This window comes from Python bivittatus, unplaced genomic scaffold (assembly GCF_059951505.1).
Source record: "Python bivittatus isolate LINGU-HERP-01145 unplaced genomic scaffold, Pbiv_v1 ctg000610_np1212, whole genome shotgun sequence".
In the NCBI taxonomy this organism is placed as follows: Eukaryota; Metazoa; Chordata; class Lepidosauria; order Squamata; family Pythonidae; genus Python; species Python bivittatus.
The window spans coordinates 37,075,451-37,092,895 of record NW_028277088.1 but is presented as its reverse complement, the minus strand read 5'-3'; the positions used below and the strand labels follow the sequence as shown (position 1 = coordinate 37,092,895).

The window sequence follows — 17,445 nt, the reverse complement described above, 5'->3', positions numbered from 1 at the left end:
TTCCCATACACCACCATCTTCACCAACCAGTGCTGCTGCAACTATCCTATGTAAATATTATGAATTGAGACAAATATTGGGTAATTTCTTCCAAAAATACATTTACTTTACTTTCTCCTTTTAAGAATCTAACAGATATTAAGCTACATAAGATTGGAGGGAAATTTAAAGATTTTTCTGTACTATTTGGACTGTTTTAAAAAAATCTATGTGGTTGATATGAGTCAACATTGACTTGATAGAACATAATCAATTTGGACTGTTTAAAGGTTGAAATCTTTTATTTTTGGTGTTTTATCTTTGATGCTTTCTTTAAGTTGCAGTATCTGTAATGTTGTGAATGCATGAGAAAACATTTTTGTTTTTGTTTAGTACAAAATAAACAAGCCAGACTGTAAGAATTTAAAATACAACAGATAAACAATCATGAAAGTAGTAGAATGTTATTTCTTGACTATATATAGCCTACATCAATTGAATTAGTCATTTCCTAATCAAATCTGTGCCTCCCAGAAACAATTTAAAATACTGAAAAAAAAATTAAAATAACTTGGTTATACACATTTTTAATTGCCTTTGACTTGTGTTATTATTAATCAAAACATTTTAAAATGCAGAGTAGGATGTGAAGAGTAAAGAACAACATATTAGTGGGATTCAAACAATCATACATCTCCAAAGAATTTTTCAGTCAGAGTTACAAGAGGCAGATTCACACACACATATTTTGAAGTAAGTTTCCTGAAAAACATATAGCACTATAGCCCTTCCCCTAACTATTTCAACATTGTAGAAAATCAATTCACTAAGAGTCATCATCAGCAACACCTGGGTTAAGATCTGCCATTTGCCTTTGACATGCACAGTATAAAACCTTCAGTTGGAAATTGCAAAATTACAATTGAAATAAAGATGGTTTTTTTGCAAAGCATTTCTATCTAACTTGCCTGAGACAATTTAGCATCAATATTCCATGACATTCTAGAATCATTTGCCAAGATTGAACATATGATTACTACTTTAAAAATATCAAGAAGTCAGCTTTTATTAAATATATTGTATTAAATTCAAATCAGAAATAGGCTCAATGAAATAAAATATCCATCATACTCTGACATATAATACTTCTAAACAAACAATATTTCTAAAGAAGCAAACTAAATTTACTAGTGACTATATACATTTAACATTCATGGTTAGAAATACTTCTAAAAATTTAAGTACAATCTTGACTAAATTTCAAGAGTGGATGGATATTAAGTTGGCAAACAGTTCAGTCTAGATGAAATACAACAGAGCTTTAAATGCCCTCACTATTTAGGCAGAATAATAAATGGAAATGGCAAAATCCCAATCCTATAAAAGTTCAGTACTGGCACAAATCCATTATGCTTCTACAAGAGCTTCATTGTGAAGAAAAATAAGCCCCCCAAATATGCAAGTGTGGCTTTAATATGTTTTCACTAAATCTGCCAGCCACACAAATCAATAACCAACAAAGAACTACACAAAAATGAAATATTTACTGCTCAAAGGCTGTCTTGACCAATACGTTTAATTTTTCTACCATCATTATCTTTCCAGGATAACTTATGCAAAAATTTAGCCACACGAAAAACAACTCTAAACAATAACAACCAGACCTTTTCATCTTAACTCTAATGAAACTGTAGAAACATTTGTGTTGGATGAAATATCATATTTATTCCAGATAAATAAAATTCAAAACTCACCTACAGTTTGGAGGAGGGTCTAATGTAATTTCTGCAAGTTCCTTCTGAATCCTTAATAGAAAAGAAACAGAAATTAAAATGACAGAACTATTTAAAAAAATATTTTCCTTCCAATTTTATTAAAGATAGTTAATCCTAGGGAATAAAAGTACATTTTTAATTGCAAATGAAAGACTATGCCACATAATTTTATATTTCAACATCCTTATTGGCTGTGAAATTGAAGGGAAATGCTTACATAGTTAAAACATTTTTGTAGCTTCCATCCCAAAAAACAGTCACACAGAACGTAATTCATTAATGAAAAATCCTGATTCAGAAGCAGTTCAGATATGTAGTTCATATCTGAATAAATACAAGCAGTATACACAAATAGTTAATTTTGGCTTCCTCTTTATATCAATTCCAAATCATGTTTTGAAAACTTTTTTGATTATATAAAAAATCAAGAATTTGTCATTTACATCTGTGTTTTCAACTATTCAGCAAAGATGCTTTTATTTTAAATTGAATCGAAGTACATGAAAAACAGCAATAAAAACTAGCAAGTCAATAAATCCATATAACAGAGTTCAGTGTGGTACATAGCTTATCTGAAACACAATTTTACATATGTTTATACTGTGCTTTCCTTTTACACAAACTTTTAAGAACAGAAAATTGGGTCTGTAACTCAATTAAACTACATTTATTAAGATTTAAAAACACCAATTCTGAATGAAATGCATTATGATTTCCTTTTTTAATTTAAAAAAAAAATTTATAATGCATTATGGTTTCCCATGAAAAAGCTCATATGTACTGCTTCATCAGTTATTCTGGTTCCCACTGCCATGAGGAGCATCTAAACAAACTATGATGCCTTTATACTTCAACATGAGAACCAGGATCCTTGAAGATAATTTATGATTAACTTCACAGATATGTGCACCCCAGTGCATGTTTATTCAGAGTTAATTCTTAAATGTATATATGATTGCAACTAAAGATAAATAACTAAGTTCACACATGCATTTCACTAATTGCAATGTGAAATGATTATCTACAACATTGGTTCTCAACGGGGGCAGTACCGCCCCCCGGGGGGCGGTGGGAGGATGCTGAGGGGCGGTGAACTTGTTTTGGGAGGTAGGGGGGCGGTGGGCATGTTTTGGGCGGTAGAGGGGCGATGAGCATGTTTTGGCATTCGAACTTAATTTTAAAATTCCCCCCAAAATTTATTAAATTGATTATCCGATTTACACCATTTGTACCAGCAATAAAACGAACTTACACGACGGCTGCCCTCACGCACTTCTAAGAATGGCGAGATGAATTTGTATTCTAGGTAGGATGACCTTGAAGAACTCGACACTACGATTCTTCTCTGATCCCAACCAGCACAGCGCATGCGTCAGCTGTTTTCCCGCGCGATTAATCGCAGCGCATGCGTCAGCTGTCTTCCTGCGCGATTAATCGCAGCGCATGCGTCAGCTGTCTTCCCGTGCGATTAATTGCAGTGCGTGCGTTGAGCGTCCTTTCAATACGAATGTTTGATTTGACCCGTGTTTCTTGAGTTGCTTTTCGTTCGCTTCATTTCTGTTTTTACAATTTTACAAAAAAGAGAAGTCGACTCCAAATCGTGGAAAGAGGGGACTTGCGCCTTCATCTCTCTAACAATATTGAACCGAACGTTCAGAAACTGGCTCTGAACCATCAAGCACAACCGTCCCACTGTCATAATCAAGCATGTTTCATTGATATTACTCTTTTAGCGTATTTTTTTGCTGTTTTTTTAAACTATCTAATTAAGAATAAAGAATTTTTAAACATTAAAAAAGCATTTGCAAAAAAATAAAATAAATAAAATTTAAAATTTAAAAAGTTTAAAAAAAGAGCATCAAAAAAATAAATAAACGTATTTACAGCATTTTGAAATAAACGTATTTACATAAAAGAGCATTTAAGCATTTTTTTTGCATTAGTCATTTTAATTTTAATAAAAGGAATGCAATTACCTTCTAGGGCAAAAGTATCGAGTTAAATCGAACAAATTTGGTGTGTCAGTCTACTGAAAAAAATTACTTAAAATTTTTGCCTTTTATAATTCAGTAACTCCCCCCCCCCCATACCCTAAATTACAGGATTTTCACAAAGGGTGGCACTGAAAAATTTTCCGCTCCTTAGGGGGGCGGCAGCTTCAAAAAGGTTGAGAATCACTGATCTACAAGGTCATTGGATTTGGGTACAGGGAAAGAAAATGGGCTGGCATATCTTGAAATATGAAGTAAGAAACGATACATTTGCTCCACCATAATTTTTCCCTATTGTAACTATATTTCATTATTCTTCCCTCTTCTTTATGTTCCAACCAAATCAGTATGCATCAGCAACTCAGGACCATTTATACATAACCACAGTCCTGGCTTTGTTTTTAAATAATAAACACTTTTCTTGAATAAGATTTATTTCCAGTTTTTATACAGTACTTCACTAGGCAGTTTACAATCTAATTAAAAACAATAGAATTGCTTTCTGAAAGATAACTAAAGTGTGGGTTAGCTAAATCTCAATAGGGAGTATATTTCGGAGGGTCAAGGCAGTAATAGAGAAACATTAATTAATCAATCTTTTTTTTTCCATAATCATGAAATAGAAATTATAGTTAAAACTTTCAGCATTTATTTAATATTGGAAAAGAATACATTTAGTTCCTGTTTGCACATGTTTAATTGGGACAAATGAGGTGGTCAGCATATCATATACAAACAGCTGTACACAGTCTAAACAGTTCTGGACTCAACCCAATTCTGTCATCAAAACAGGGATGGGAAGATTAAGGGGATTTAATACTCTTGGTGGCTGATGGAATAAAGATAAAATCCTAGAGAAGTCCCACAAAACAGGGATTGAATATATTTTATGACTGTGTCTCTCCATGTGACTTTTTGTCCATGTTCCCATTGACACATTGAGGGGGGAGTAGTTTAGGATGGATGAGGGCAGAAAGGGAAGGGCTCAGTAAACCCTCCTGACTAACTGTGGTGGCATTGACTGAATCAATAGTGTCATGCTAACATGGCTCTAATGTCTAATGTATGTGTGAAATTCCTTGCAAATTATGTCACTGTGTGGCTTTCTCGCCAATAACATTTCATGCTTATAATGTTGATGGAGTAGATTAATCACAAGTAGGAAAAAAGAATATTAAATATAATATTAAAGATACACAGACTTAAACAATGCCTCAGAATACAATATGTTATTTGTCCTCCTTATATTTGTTGCTTGCTTTCCACTCCCTAAAAGAAAATAAGGGAAGAAGGTATCAAGCAAATTATCTTTGCTTAGCTATGGAGCTGGATTCGGATCACATTTACCTTGTTAAAAAACAACAATCCTGTAAGCCCTGTAAACACAGCTTATCAGCACAACCACCCATCTTCTAAGATAATCATTAAATTGGTATTAGTACACCATGTTATTCTTATAGCACTTGTTTTGATTCCAAAAAAGATAAATATACCATCTTTTTGCAGTACTGTACTGAAGATGTTAAATCTCTAAAATTTTTTATGATCAATGCAAATAACAATAAAAAAGGTAAAGGGTTTATTATATGTGAACCTATGTGAAAATACACGAGTCAAAATATTTACAGGTACTCCTTAACTTATGACAATTGGGACAGGAATTTCCATCACTAAGTGATACGGTCATAAAGCAAGATGTCATGTGACCACATTGCTTAGTGACAGCAATCCTGGCACTTCCTGTTGCCATCGTAAACTCAAGATGTGTGGGTCGTTAAGCAGGAAGAGGGGGGAGTCTCAAGTAAATAGCATGGGGGTGCCTTGGGGGAGGGTGCTGCAGTGCAGCACCACCTCAGGAAGGCTGGGGAAAGAATATACTGTGTATATGTAATACCATGGGCATATAATGGCCCCGTATCTGACTTTTTTTATATAAATGATGCTGTGCTTCAATAGTTAGATGGGCTAGAAATTGGTATTTGAATTTAGATCTTTTTAATATTCATATTTTAAAGTGCTTTTAACTTAGGCTAAATGTTAGCAGTTAATGTAAGTCCATGTATGAGATGCTATACGCTAAATAAATAATGTAATGCCATGTTATGTAATACCATGTTATTTACTGAAAACAGTCATATTTCTAAATTTCACATGTTTAACAAGAGTTTAAAAATTATAACAAACCTCTTCCTTTCCAAAAATATCCAAATAAAATCTGTGTTTTAAATAAAAACATATCTTTGTTCCAGAAGAGCTTTCTCCAAAATATCTTTCACAAGAATATTTAAATCTTTCTTGTTCTGTTCAAACTCTTCCACTGCTAGAATTAAAATAGTATCTAGTCTGCAAATTATGGTACTATAATCATATAGGAATATAAATAAGGTCAATCTATAACTATTATATTGATTATGAAGAATTTCTTTCATAAATGCATTTATACCAATTACAAGGATTAGTAAATAGCCAGTTAAAGGATTCTAACACTCTGTAACTCAAACAAGAATTAGATCACAGAACAGTTTATTGCTGACTGGAAACCCCTTATAGATTTTTGTGTGAAATAAAAAAAAATGAAGTTATGATTTATGGTTTTGATGATCAGACAGAATAGAAAGAAGAGAGTTCTGTTATAACCGTAGAGTAAGAGGTAAATTTATAATTGTACTTATAACTGCTGTAAAGGTCAGAAGCTACTTCTTTGTATCTTTCTTCTTTCTTTTCTATTTTTCTTTTAATTTTTTCCCTTTTTTGCACTTTTAACTTTCTCTTTGATTTTTTTTTTCTCACTTTATATTAATTTGTATTAGTTCTTATCTTCTTTTTAAAAAGATCTTTAATAAAAATTATACAAAAAAGAAGAGCTAGATCCCAGGACAGATAAGAGCAAGGTGCAGTGCACTATAATTATTTCAAAACATAACATTTTTAGGAACAAGTGAAGGTGGCTGAAAGTGTCCTATTCAGTGCATATTTAATAACAAGAAGTAAGCTTTTATATAATGCTCAATTCAAAACTTTATTGCAGTCTTTCACCAACTTGAGATATATAAACAGAGAAATAAGAAACAGTAATATTAAAATATAAATTAAGAACTATGGATTAATTATTATGATTATGCATCAGACATATAATGTGTGAATGCCCAAAAGAAAATAATCAGACTGCCACTTAGGACAAAGAAGGAAGAAGCTGAAACTGCCCAAGATCTCAACTGGATGCACTGGATGAGGCACTGGATGAGGCCAATATGGCACAGCATAATGAAAAACTATTAAAACAATATTGCTTATTTGAAGACTAAATCTGTGATCCTATGCAAACTTATTTGGAAATATTCTTTAAAAGACTGGATTACACTGTAATCAGTTTTAAGAACATTTCAGTAGCTGTGCCTGCATTCTATTTGACATAATATATACATATGCTATAATGCAAAGTCTATAATCAGAGTAAAATATGCCTGCAGGTAGTCCTTGAGTTATGACCATTCATTCAACAACTGTTTGAGGTTACAGTGGCACTAAATGAATGGTACTTATACCCAGTCCCCAAAGTTATGACACTGCAGTGCCCCCACGGTCGATCAAAATTCAGGTGCTTGGTAGCCCACCCAGACTTATAATCACAGGGGCACTTCAACTCCCCCCCGTCTATCTCCCCCATCTCTGCCCTTTTGGCTCCCAGTACTTGGCAGCCCCTGCCGCCCTGCACTCTGGTGCCCCCAGATGATCTTCGCTGTCGTCTTGCTCCTGCTGCTGGCCAAGCATGCCCGACCTGGCCCTTTGTGAGGCAGCTGCTGGCCACTCAAGGCTTTCTTTCCGAGGTTGTGTACAGAGACCTAGGGAAGGCGGCCTCATGTGGCCAGCAGCTGCCTCATGAACAGCTAGTGTAAACACGCCTTGTCAGCAGTGGGAGCAAGAAGAGGGTGAAGGTCAACTGGGACAGCCGAGCACAGGGCAGCAGGGCCCTTAGAGTGCAGGGCAGCTGGGGTTTTGCCCTTTGGTGGGGCTCAGGGGCTTCTTGCAGCCCCAGAGCTGCAGCGCAGCAAACAGCCCTAGAGCCACATGGTTCTGGGGCTGCTTGCTGCCACACAAGACAAGGTGCATGGTGGCCCAAAGGGCAAAGATGGGGTGGGAACAGCCAGTTGGTGGGAGTTGAAGGGAGGCAGTCCCTTACCTTGAATGTACCAAGGCTCAGGGCTGGGAAGGACCAAGCCCAGAATGGCTTGGATCGGGGGGGTCCTCGGTTAGCGACCAATGGGGGTTGGTTAATAGGATTGCTGTCGCTATCATCATGCAGTCACATGATGTTGAGCTTTACAACCGCATCACTTAGCAATGGAAATTCTGGTCCCAATTGCCATTGTAATTCAAGCACTACCTGTAATTTGAAAATAAGTGAATAAAAAACTTTTAAGCTCAAGTAGCTGCATAAAATTAGAATTGAAGTTCAGTTATTTCTACTTAATGAAAATCTAGTGATGTAATGGATATCTCCTAGAACATAATTTCTTAAACCAAGTCCCCTGTAACTCTAATATTCCTCAAACAATTTGAAAGTGTTTCATGAGGTGGTCTGCTCCCTCTGCATTTGTTTCATCCCACATAGCCAGCAGGATAAGCATGACTAGCATCTGCACCCATCCTTTTATGTAGGATGCTTTTAAAAAAAAGCATGTACATGACTACAATATCAAAAATGAAATCTATGTATATTTCATCAGATACAATTCCCTATCTAAGGGTGTTTACATGCAAATATGTTTGTATAAGATTTTCATTGTGAGAGTAACGGTGTTATGCAAACTGGATATGCACGGATTTTTTTCCAAATATACAGCTTTCCTATAGAAAATATATGCTTTTAAAATATTAAAATGGATAATATATATTATATAAATATATATGAGACTGTATTTGCACATTTTAAAAAAATCATGCCCTTCAACATAAAAAATCTTGGCAACTTTTGCTATTGTGAGACCACCAAATGTCAATGTTGGATCTCTACAGGTTTACTTATTTATTTAAATAATCTTGACCCTACTTATCATCCAGAAAGGGCCCCGGAATGGTTTGCAGAGTAATAAAAAGAAGGAAAAGGATGAGGAAAGAAATAAAAAGAGAACTGTATGACAAGTCTTAAATTTATTAAAACCAGATGCAATTCATATCATGTGGTAATGACTCTTATACTGCTATAAATTGTTGGGCTTTCTATCACAACTATCTTCAACTACTACATTATAAATTTTTTAGGTATTTTAAATCTTACTATTACAAGGTTTAAAGAAAAGTAATGCCTCCAATGTTATAAGTTGCCAATACATGGCAAGTACTGATGTTCTGGAAGCTCCGATGTATTTAACATCTCTTCTTTCACTTTAGTTTGTGAGAACTGGCTATAAGAAAATGTTGCTTTACTATTATTCATGAAATACAATTTTGCAGTGAGTATTTGCCAGTGCACTTTAAGCAATGCGCTGTGATTGAATTTTTGATTGCTGAAGGAATCCTTCTAATTGCTGAATGGAGGTTTGTGGAGATGACTATCTCCACAATGAGTATTATGTGGTACCTGGCCCAAAAAATGTAAAAATGGTAAACTGGGAAAGCTGATTTGTATAATCAAGAATGAAGTGGATGACCCATGATAGCAATTGATGAACTTCACATGGGAAAGATCAATGAGCTGATTAAAACAATTGGCAGATCACTGAAAGGGAAACTGCTATCAACCTCAGGATCTCACAGGAACAGGTGGATCACATTACTGATGTTCTTCAATATTGGAAAGTTTATGCAAGATGGGATTCATCACATGTTGATGGTAGAAATGAAAGCTTCAAGAGTTAAAATTTGCCAGCAACTGTTGTCATGCTACCATAATGAAGGTGAAGATTTTTTAACAGCACTGTAACAGCTGACAAAACATAGGCTCATCATTATAATCCAGAGACAAAGCCTCGGCCCATGGAATATCATCACAAAGCTTTACCTACCTGTGAGAGAAAAAGAATCCAAACCTAGGCTTTGACAGGAAAACTCATGATTACAGCTTTTTGTGATGCAGATAGTGTTATTCACATGAATTTCCTTGAACATGGTACAATTATCAACTCAGGTTGCAACACTGCAATACTCAAATGTTTGAAACAACAATTAAATAGAATTTGGAAGCACAAGAAAGAAACTTGGCAACACTGGTAATTGAGTAGTTAGATCTAATCCCATCTACCATATAGTCCAGACTTGTTACTATGTGACTTCCACCTTTTCCTAAAATTGAAGGAATACCTTTACGAGCATGCTTGACTCATGTGAAAAGGAATGTCAGGACATAATTGAAGAAACAATGTATGGAGTTATTTCATGACAGCTTTAAGAAGCTTGTCCATCATTGGCAGAACTGTGTAGGAAATGTTGGTGATTTACTTCTTTACATAGTTAACAAAAGAATTCATTCCAAGGATTATTTTTCTTTCATTTATTAAAACATTCCTATTTCAGTTAAAGTTCTGGAAGTAGAGGCATCACTTTTCACTCAACCCTCATATATATCAAAATAAATAAATGTATAAATACTGATTAAATTTCATTCTGCTAACATTATTTCCAAAGATGAATTTCATCTTAATCTGTATTTAAAATATGCAAGTTAGTATTATGTAACATCTACCAGATTCAAATCTAATTACCTATTTTTAAGAATTTTTTTCAACTCATTTCAACAGCAAACATGCATTTGTATACAAAACTCATTTTATTCATTAATAAATACACTCATTTGGAAAATTACAAACAAAAAAGACAGCAAAATATGTCAGTATAGCCTTGGATCTAAATAGAGAATGTTCAATGATGATAGCTCAAGCTCTGAAGGCACAAGTGTTTTTGAGATATGTATTCCAACTGTACCCATTCTGTACAGATAGGCTGTGATTAATGTGAGTTCAAATAATGCAATATTTGATTTAGTGAGAATTGCAAATTGATACCAGGGCATATTTAATGTGAACCAAAATTCAGTTAATGCAAGTTGTGCAGTTGAAGCTAGTGTATCTGCAGTTGAGGTTATTGGGTTACCGTTGGGGTTTTAGATGCTGCTATTGTTTATCTTCGTGTGTGCAAAATGGACAAATGGGAGATTCCTTCAGATGAAAACACTACAAGCTCAAAAAAGAAGAGGTTTGTTACTACATTAGAACAAAAATTTGATGTGACTGAACAACATGAACGTTGTAATAGTAATTCTAAAATAGAATGATATATTGGAAAGGGGAAATAAAAGAAAAAGATAAAGTTACATCAGCTTTTTGTGGTTTGCAAGTATCTATTAGGAGGAGAAGTGTTACAATGATAGAAACAGAGCATCTTTTAACTGTATGAATTGAGGACTGCAATAAAAAACGCATTACCCTTAGCAGAGCAGCCAATCAGACAAAAGCTTTACATTTGTTTAAAAGAATGAAAGAAAAAAAATAATGAATTAAAAGGAACATTTAATGCAACTGTTAGTTGGTTTGATTGATTTAAAAATCAAGTAAGGTTACCTTTAGGAATGATATGCATATTTTTTTCCCTTTCTATAATTACTCTGTGAATTTGTTAACAATAAATTTAAATTATAAATATATTCTTTTTATCCTTTACTGTAATATTTCATTAATAAACATAAAATTTATGGTTAAAAATTTTCATTGCCTATTTCCATCAAGCTGGAACCAATTACCATATTTTCCAGAGAAATATAACACTGAATAGTGTGTATTCAAATAATACAAACACTGTGGGATTCATTGTCCGCACTAGTCGAGACCTAGCTGTACAGTGATAACATAGCTCTTTCAGGTTATCTATGCTTTGTTACCTAGTCTACTGTTACTGTATGTGTGCTGTGCGCATGATTGCAACAGAAACTGCAGTTAGCCATTTTTGTTTCAGCAAAGCATTTGACAAAGACTCTGTAATATTCATGCTTAGCAAGCTGGTTGAGTATAGATGGAATAGCATATTTTTAGGGTGGATTGACAACTGACTTAACAACTCTAGTCAAAGCATCATCATATTCAATCTTGGATCCTGTAATTCAGTATTTTTTTTACTTATTTACTTGAAGATGTGGAAGGAATTTTTATCAAACTTGCAGATTACGCAAAACTGAATGATACAGCTAATACCCTAGAAAGTAGAAATAAAATTCAAAATAATCCTGGTAAATTAGAGAAATGGGTTGAAAATAACAGAATGAAATACAAAGAAAAGCACAGATACAGGATAGAGGGATTAGTAAGAATACATTTGAAAAAAGTATTGACATTATATAGTTAATCAGAAATTGAATATGAATTGGCAGTATTATCTGGCTACAAAAAAGGCAACCACAATCTTAGATTACATCAACAGAAATACAGTTTCCAAATCATGGGAAGCCATAATTTCATTCTTTTCAACACTGGCTAGACTTCATCTCTAATATTGTGTCCAGCTCTGGGCACCACATTTAAAGACTGTTTCAGTGGAATTGGAACAGGTGCAAAAAAGAGAAACAAGGATGATCAGGGAATTGAAACTAAATGAGTGAGGACAAAGTAAAAAAAAATGGGATTGAGCCTTAAGAAGAAAAGACTGAATGGGACCTTGAGAACACTCCTAAAGAGAGTTATTATATAGAAGAAAGCCACGACCCATTTTCTAACAGCGTATAGGTCATGAAATAATTATCTTAGTTTTAAGAAAGCAGTTGAATCTTTGGGGAAAAAAACAGTAACAATAATTCGTTGTTGATAGTGGAACTAGTTACCTATGAAATTAAGTAATTTCCTAATTAGGTAACTAGGACTTACTTATCTACATTTTGCTGGACATCCTCAAGCAGAGGTTATATACACAGTTGTAAGAGATGTTTTAATTTGAATTTCTGCACTGAACAGAGGGTTAAACTTAATGGCTTATATGGCCCATTCCAACCCTTATTATTCTAGAACGTAGCTGCCCAATTGGGATTAGGAGAGAGCCAGTTTGATGTTGTGGTTAAGGCATCAGGTTAGAAACCCAGAATCCGTGAGTTCTACTCTTGCCTTAGGCACAAAGGCAGGTGGGTGACCTTGGGCCAGTCATTCTCTCTTAGCCCTAGGAAGAAGGCAATGGCAAACCACTTCCAAAAAACCATGCCAAGAAAACTGGAGGGACTTATCCAGAAAGTTGCCAAGAGTCAAAAACTGACTCGCGGGCACACACAAAAAATTTAGAATAAGTCTCATCAGTAATAAATAGCTATATTGGTTCTTGATGACATTTTTGTGCACAATTCAATATGTAAGTGATTAAAGTCACACACAATTAAAATCATGTAACTCCACCTCAGCTGCCTTTATGTTAACAAAGACTTTAGAAGCACTATTTCAGGTAACTCACCAACGGAGGTAGGTGGCAAGGAGAAAGAGGCCTTTTTATTAGTAACACCCAAATTGTGGAATGCATTCCCTAATAATATTTGCTGGCATCCTTTATCTTACCAGCAGAGTCACTTTTATTGTTCTTGGTTTTAAAATTAATGTTTAATTACTGATGGAATTAGTCTTACATTTCTATCAATAACTTATACTATTCTTTTTAGTCCCTTTAAAATTATATTTAGACTATGCTTCTAAATATAAAGCTTCCCTTTAGGGAAATGGTTTGAAAGGCATAATAAAAGTTTTCAATGAATAAATTATGCAGTTAGTGGTCACAGGTCATATAGCCAATATAAAAGATATAAACTGAGTCTCTAAAACAGTATAACATAGATATTCCCAACCTTTTTCTTTAAAGTCATTACTACATCATCTAAATAGTTTAGATCCTCTTGAGAACCTTCACATAAACTGGGAGTCAGCAAGTTCTGTTGCCACCATAGCACATATGAAACCCCGGTCCCCTCATGGTGTCTGGGGAACTAGAAAATTAAATAAAAAATAATATTATAAAATCATCAAATCTCATGAGATATTGTTTCAGACTGGAAACATGAGATTTTGGGCAAGAACTCCAAAATCTCACAAGACAATGAGTAAAAATGCCCAAATTTTGCAAAATATGGTAATCTCATGGGATGTTAGCTTTATATTAACATTAATACTTTGGTGCCTCCACCAGGACTACCTACAAAATCTTTCCAAAATATCACTTGTTCGTAGTCCATGGAATGAAACCTCTAGTTTAGTATATAAGGTGAATTCTACAGTTAATAACAGGAGTATACCAGGAAAGTCTTTTTCTCCCATTAATTAAAGCTATATTTTCCTTTTAAAAAATTAACTCTATCTTCCTAGTGATAGTTTCCTGACAATCATGGATTGTGGTTGAAGCTGTTGATGATACACCTCTGAAATAATCAAGAAGAATTGCAATTTGGACTTGTTAAAAGACCAATGTTTACTAAATTATATTCTGCATTTTTATATTTTGCATTCAAAAGCTCTCCTAGATGGTTAAATGTTGAAGGAATATTTTGGATATGCAGATCATCTCAACAACACTGTAACAAATTAACAGAACCTATTCATGATAGATTCACAAAGACAGTGGAGTACGTAAATTGAACAGAGAGGAATGGAATTATGGCATGTCAAAATGGTGTTAGCATGAGGTAACTCAATGAGGTAATTCAATAATGCATAAGAACTGGAAAGGCAAGAAAAAATAGCTCTACTTAATAATTATATTTGTGGTAGTTCCACATTAACCAATCAGAGATTTGCTGATTAGATATAACAGTGTAATGGTGAAGCAACAATTGCCTTGAATTTTACACAAAAAAACATATATAGTACTATATTCTAGGAAGTTTTCTGACTTTAATAGGTTTTGAATGTTCCTGTTTAGGCTTGTAGAGCCATGTGCTTTGGGGAAACCTATTAATGCAAGTCCATCTGTACAAAATCTAAGAAGAGCAATCATTATTTTGAAATGACTGATGCAATGGCCTAAAATCTCTAAGTGTTCTCCCAATTTCTCTTACCTCTTAGGGGCAGAGAAAGCCGAAAGTGCTAAGACATTCTGCCATTCAACACTATCAAATTAAGTCACACTGACATTTTATCTAACCAACTGAAGGAAAAAAAAAACATTGAATTTTACAGCAATAAAATTGCTTCTACTACATGCTTCTATCATGCTAAATTACTGAAGTGTCTGAAATACTTACGACTAATTAACTATAAGCCACACTGACAAATATGAATATTAGTCTGTCTCTTACTCACATACATACATTAAACATATAAATATGGCCCAATTTTAATAACTGTGAGGTCAGTATATTTATTAAACAAGATACCGTTATTGCATGTTCTACATAATCAGTTGTCAATCAACCAGTTAGCACTATAAATATGGTAAGACTACCAATTATAGCTATTAAAAAAAATATTGAAAATTAACGGAAAGAGCAAGTACCTTTTAGCACTGGTTGAAAGTTTAGCTGCTGTTTTGCTAGATATTTTGCCCTCCTTTTTCTTGGGTTGAATTTGTTCTCTTTCTTGATCTTGTTGAATACTTTCTCGCTGATCTCCATCAGAGCTGCCTCCACTGGTGCTTGGACTATCATCAACTCTCTGCCCTTCAGTGGACATCTTATATTCTAAATGGAAAGTAATAAAGGTTAAACATATTTTTCATTTTTACTTCAATTCATCTTGTTTTATTATTCATCTAGTTCCAATAGATTATGCCTTAAACTTCTGAATTATGAAATGCTGTAACAAGTTTGACAATATGAAATTCTGATTGAATAAGATTCCTTTATATTCTTTCAATACATTCAGTCACCAATGCCTTAGTGCATTTATGTCCTCAAGTCTTACTATCCCCTTTGTTGCTTTATCCAAATGGTCTACTAACTCTTTCAAAACCTCCTTTAAGGAAAGACAGATCCTATTATATTATTTTACCAATCACATATCACTTTTGTCTGATTATGTTATACTTTTGTTCATGTAAAGTATACACAGAAGAATGTACGCTGCTGCCTGTTTTGAAATTACTAAACAAAATATTGTAGGATAAATCACATGTATTTGAATATTGTCACATATTAATTCTAAATATATTTATTTGAGGCTTTAGACGATTTTACTCTCAGAATCCCAATACTGGAATGCAATCTTTCTCATATTTAGTAGATCCAATGAGACTTAGTTCCAAAGAAGTGAGAGTTGAACTGAAGTATTAAACCTGTCTTTGTGAATTTGGGTGACCTTATAAATTTCTAAAATAAAAACAAATTCTATAACAAAGGGAAAATTATTTCACATAAGAATCTTATGAGAAAATTATAAAAGTCTTATACTGTTTTAGTTGTAAGAAAAAATAATATAACAAATATAAAACACAAAGCTAGAAGAACTAATCCTAAATGGATTGTAGAAATATTGCCTCAGTACCTAATTAAGAACGAACATTTTATCAATAAAACTAATAAACTTATTACTTCCTTCCAAACAAAACAAAAAGCAAAATTCATGCACTGTCTCTTTTAATACTAGCAAAAGGAGAACATTATACTGAAGTCAAATACATCTATTATACTCCATAGTCTTTAAATCCATCTATACGTAGAGCTGTCTTGAAAATTCGTTTTAATAACAGGGCATAGCCCTTTGAGTAATAAGGAGAATTATGGAGCAGCTCACTGACGTGAATTAGAAAGCTTAGCTTTTAGTAAAGTTAACTTAATCACTAGCCTTCAACCTATTATGCAATATGTAAGAATTAGCATTTCCACATCTCATATTCTCAAGACTGTCTTCAAAGCACATAGAAAAAATGTGGAATTCACTACTACCAGGTGTAATAATTTTAACTGCTATAAAAAGAGATAAGCCAAATTCAAGAAGGATTGATGTCCAGCAGTGCTTAAAAGTTTGTGAACCCTTTTGAATTTTCAATATTTCTGCATAAATATGACCTAAAATGTGATCTGTACTTCACACAAGTCTGCATGTCATATGACCAAAGAATGGTTAAAGCAGAAGAAAGTTAATGTTTTGGAATGGTCACGTCAAAGTCCTGAGCCATAAGCAGTATGCTTCCAATAACAGTAGTTAGGAAGTAAGTGGGAAATGCCACTGCACTCATAGGTTTCCTATAACAGTCTAGTTAGCCTTTAAGGAATGGAAGCTGGACTAGATAGGCCAAGAATAAGCTGTAAGTGTGCATCTTTCCAGTAATTCCTGTACTCTCATCAACTGTAGTCCCTTTTTTTCATTTCATGTACTCTATATATTTTAAGTCAGAAAAAAAAAAACTTTCCATTTTTCTTTTTCATTAGAATTGCTTGTAATTGTGCCTTCAACATTTTAAAATTCATTCTTTTTTATTTCTAATCATAGGCTTCTATCTAGTATTTCCTCAAAGTAATAGTAATGGTCTCAAAAGCAGAAGAATCAACAGGTTGTCTTTTTGCTTAGTAACTGCCTCCTTAAGGACACCCAAGACACTCCTTTTCATGAAGAATATACCAGCTTCCAGATCCAGCTGGTTAATTCCTCCATGCTATAAAACAACAAGAGAATAGCATGTGGTTAAATACAGTAACTTGTGCATGCTACCACATATGTGCGAATTAATATTTATTAGCTATAACAAAAGCGTTGATCAGTCAGTGAATGGTGAATGAGTGGAGATTTCTAAAGTGGGTAAAACAAGACTGG

The 17,445-nt window shown here is 33.9% G+C and overlaps 1 protein-coding gene across 2 annotated transcripts in view; it reads right to left on the bottom strand.

Annotated features, from left to right (window-relative positions):
* UBE2E2 (ubiquitin conjugating enzyme E2 E2) overlaps positions 1-17,445 on the bottom strand; it is a 185,872-nt gene that overhangs the window by 160,677 nt on the left and 7,750 nt on the right. For both annotated transcript variants that reach the window (XM_088150798.1, XM_088150797.1), the window contains 2 exons: positions 15,191-15,374; positions 1,734-1,784 (listed from right to left, as the gene is read on the bottom strand). In XM_088150798.1, the coding sequence (XP_088006924.1) occupies positions 1,734-1,784; positions 15,191-15,366 (227 nt within the window). In that variant the 5' untranslated portion in view covers positions 15,367-15,374. The remainder of the gene's footprint in view (positions 1-1,733; positions 1,785-15,190; positions 15,375-17,445) is intronic.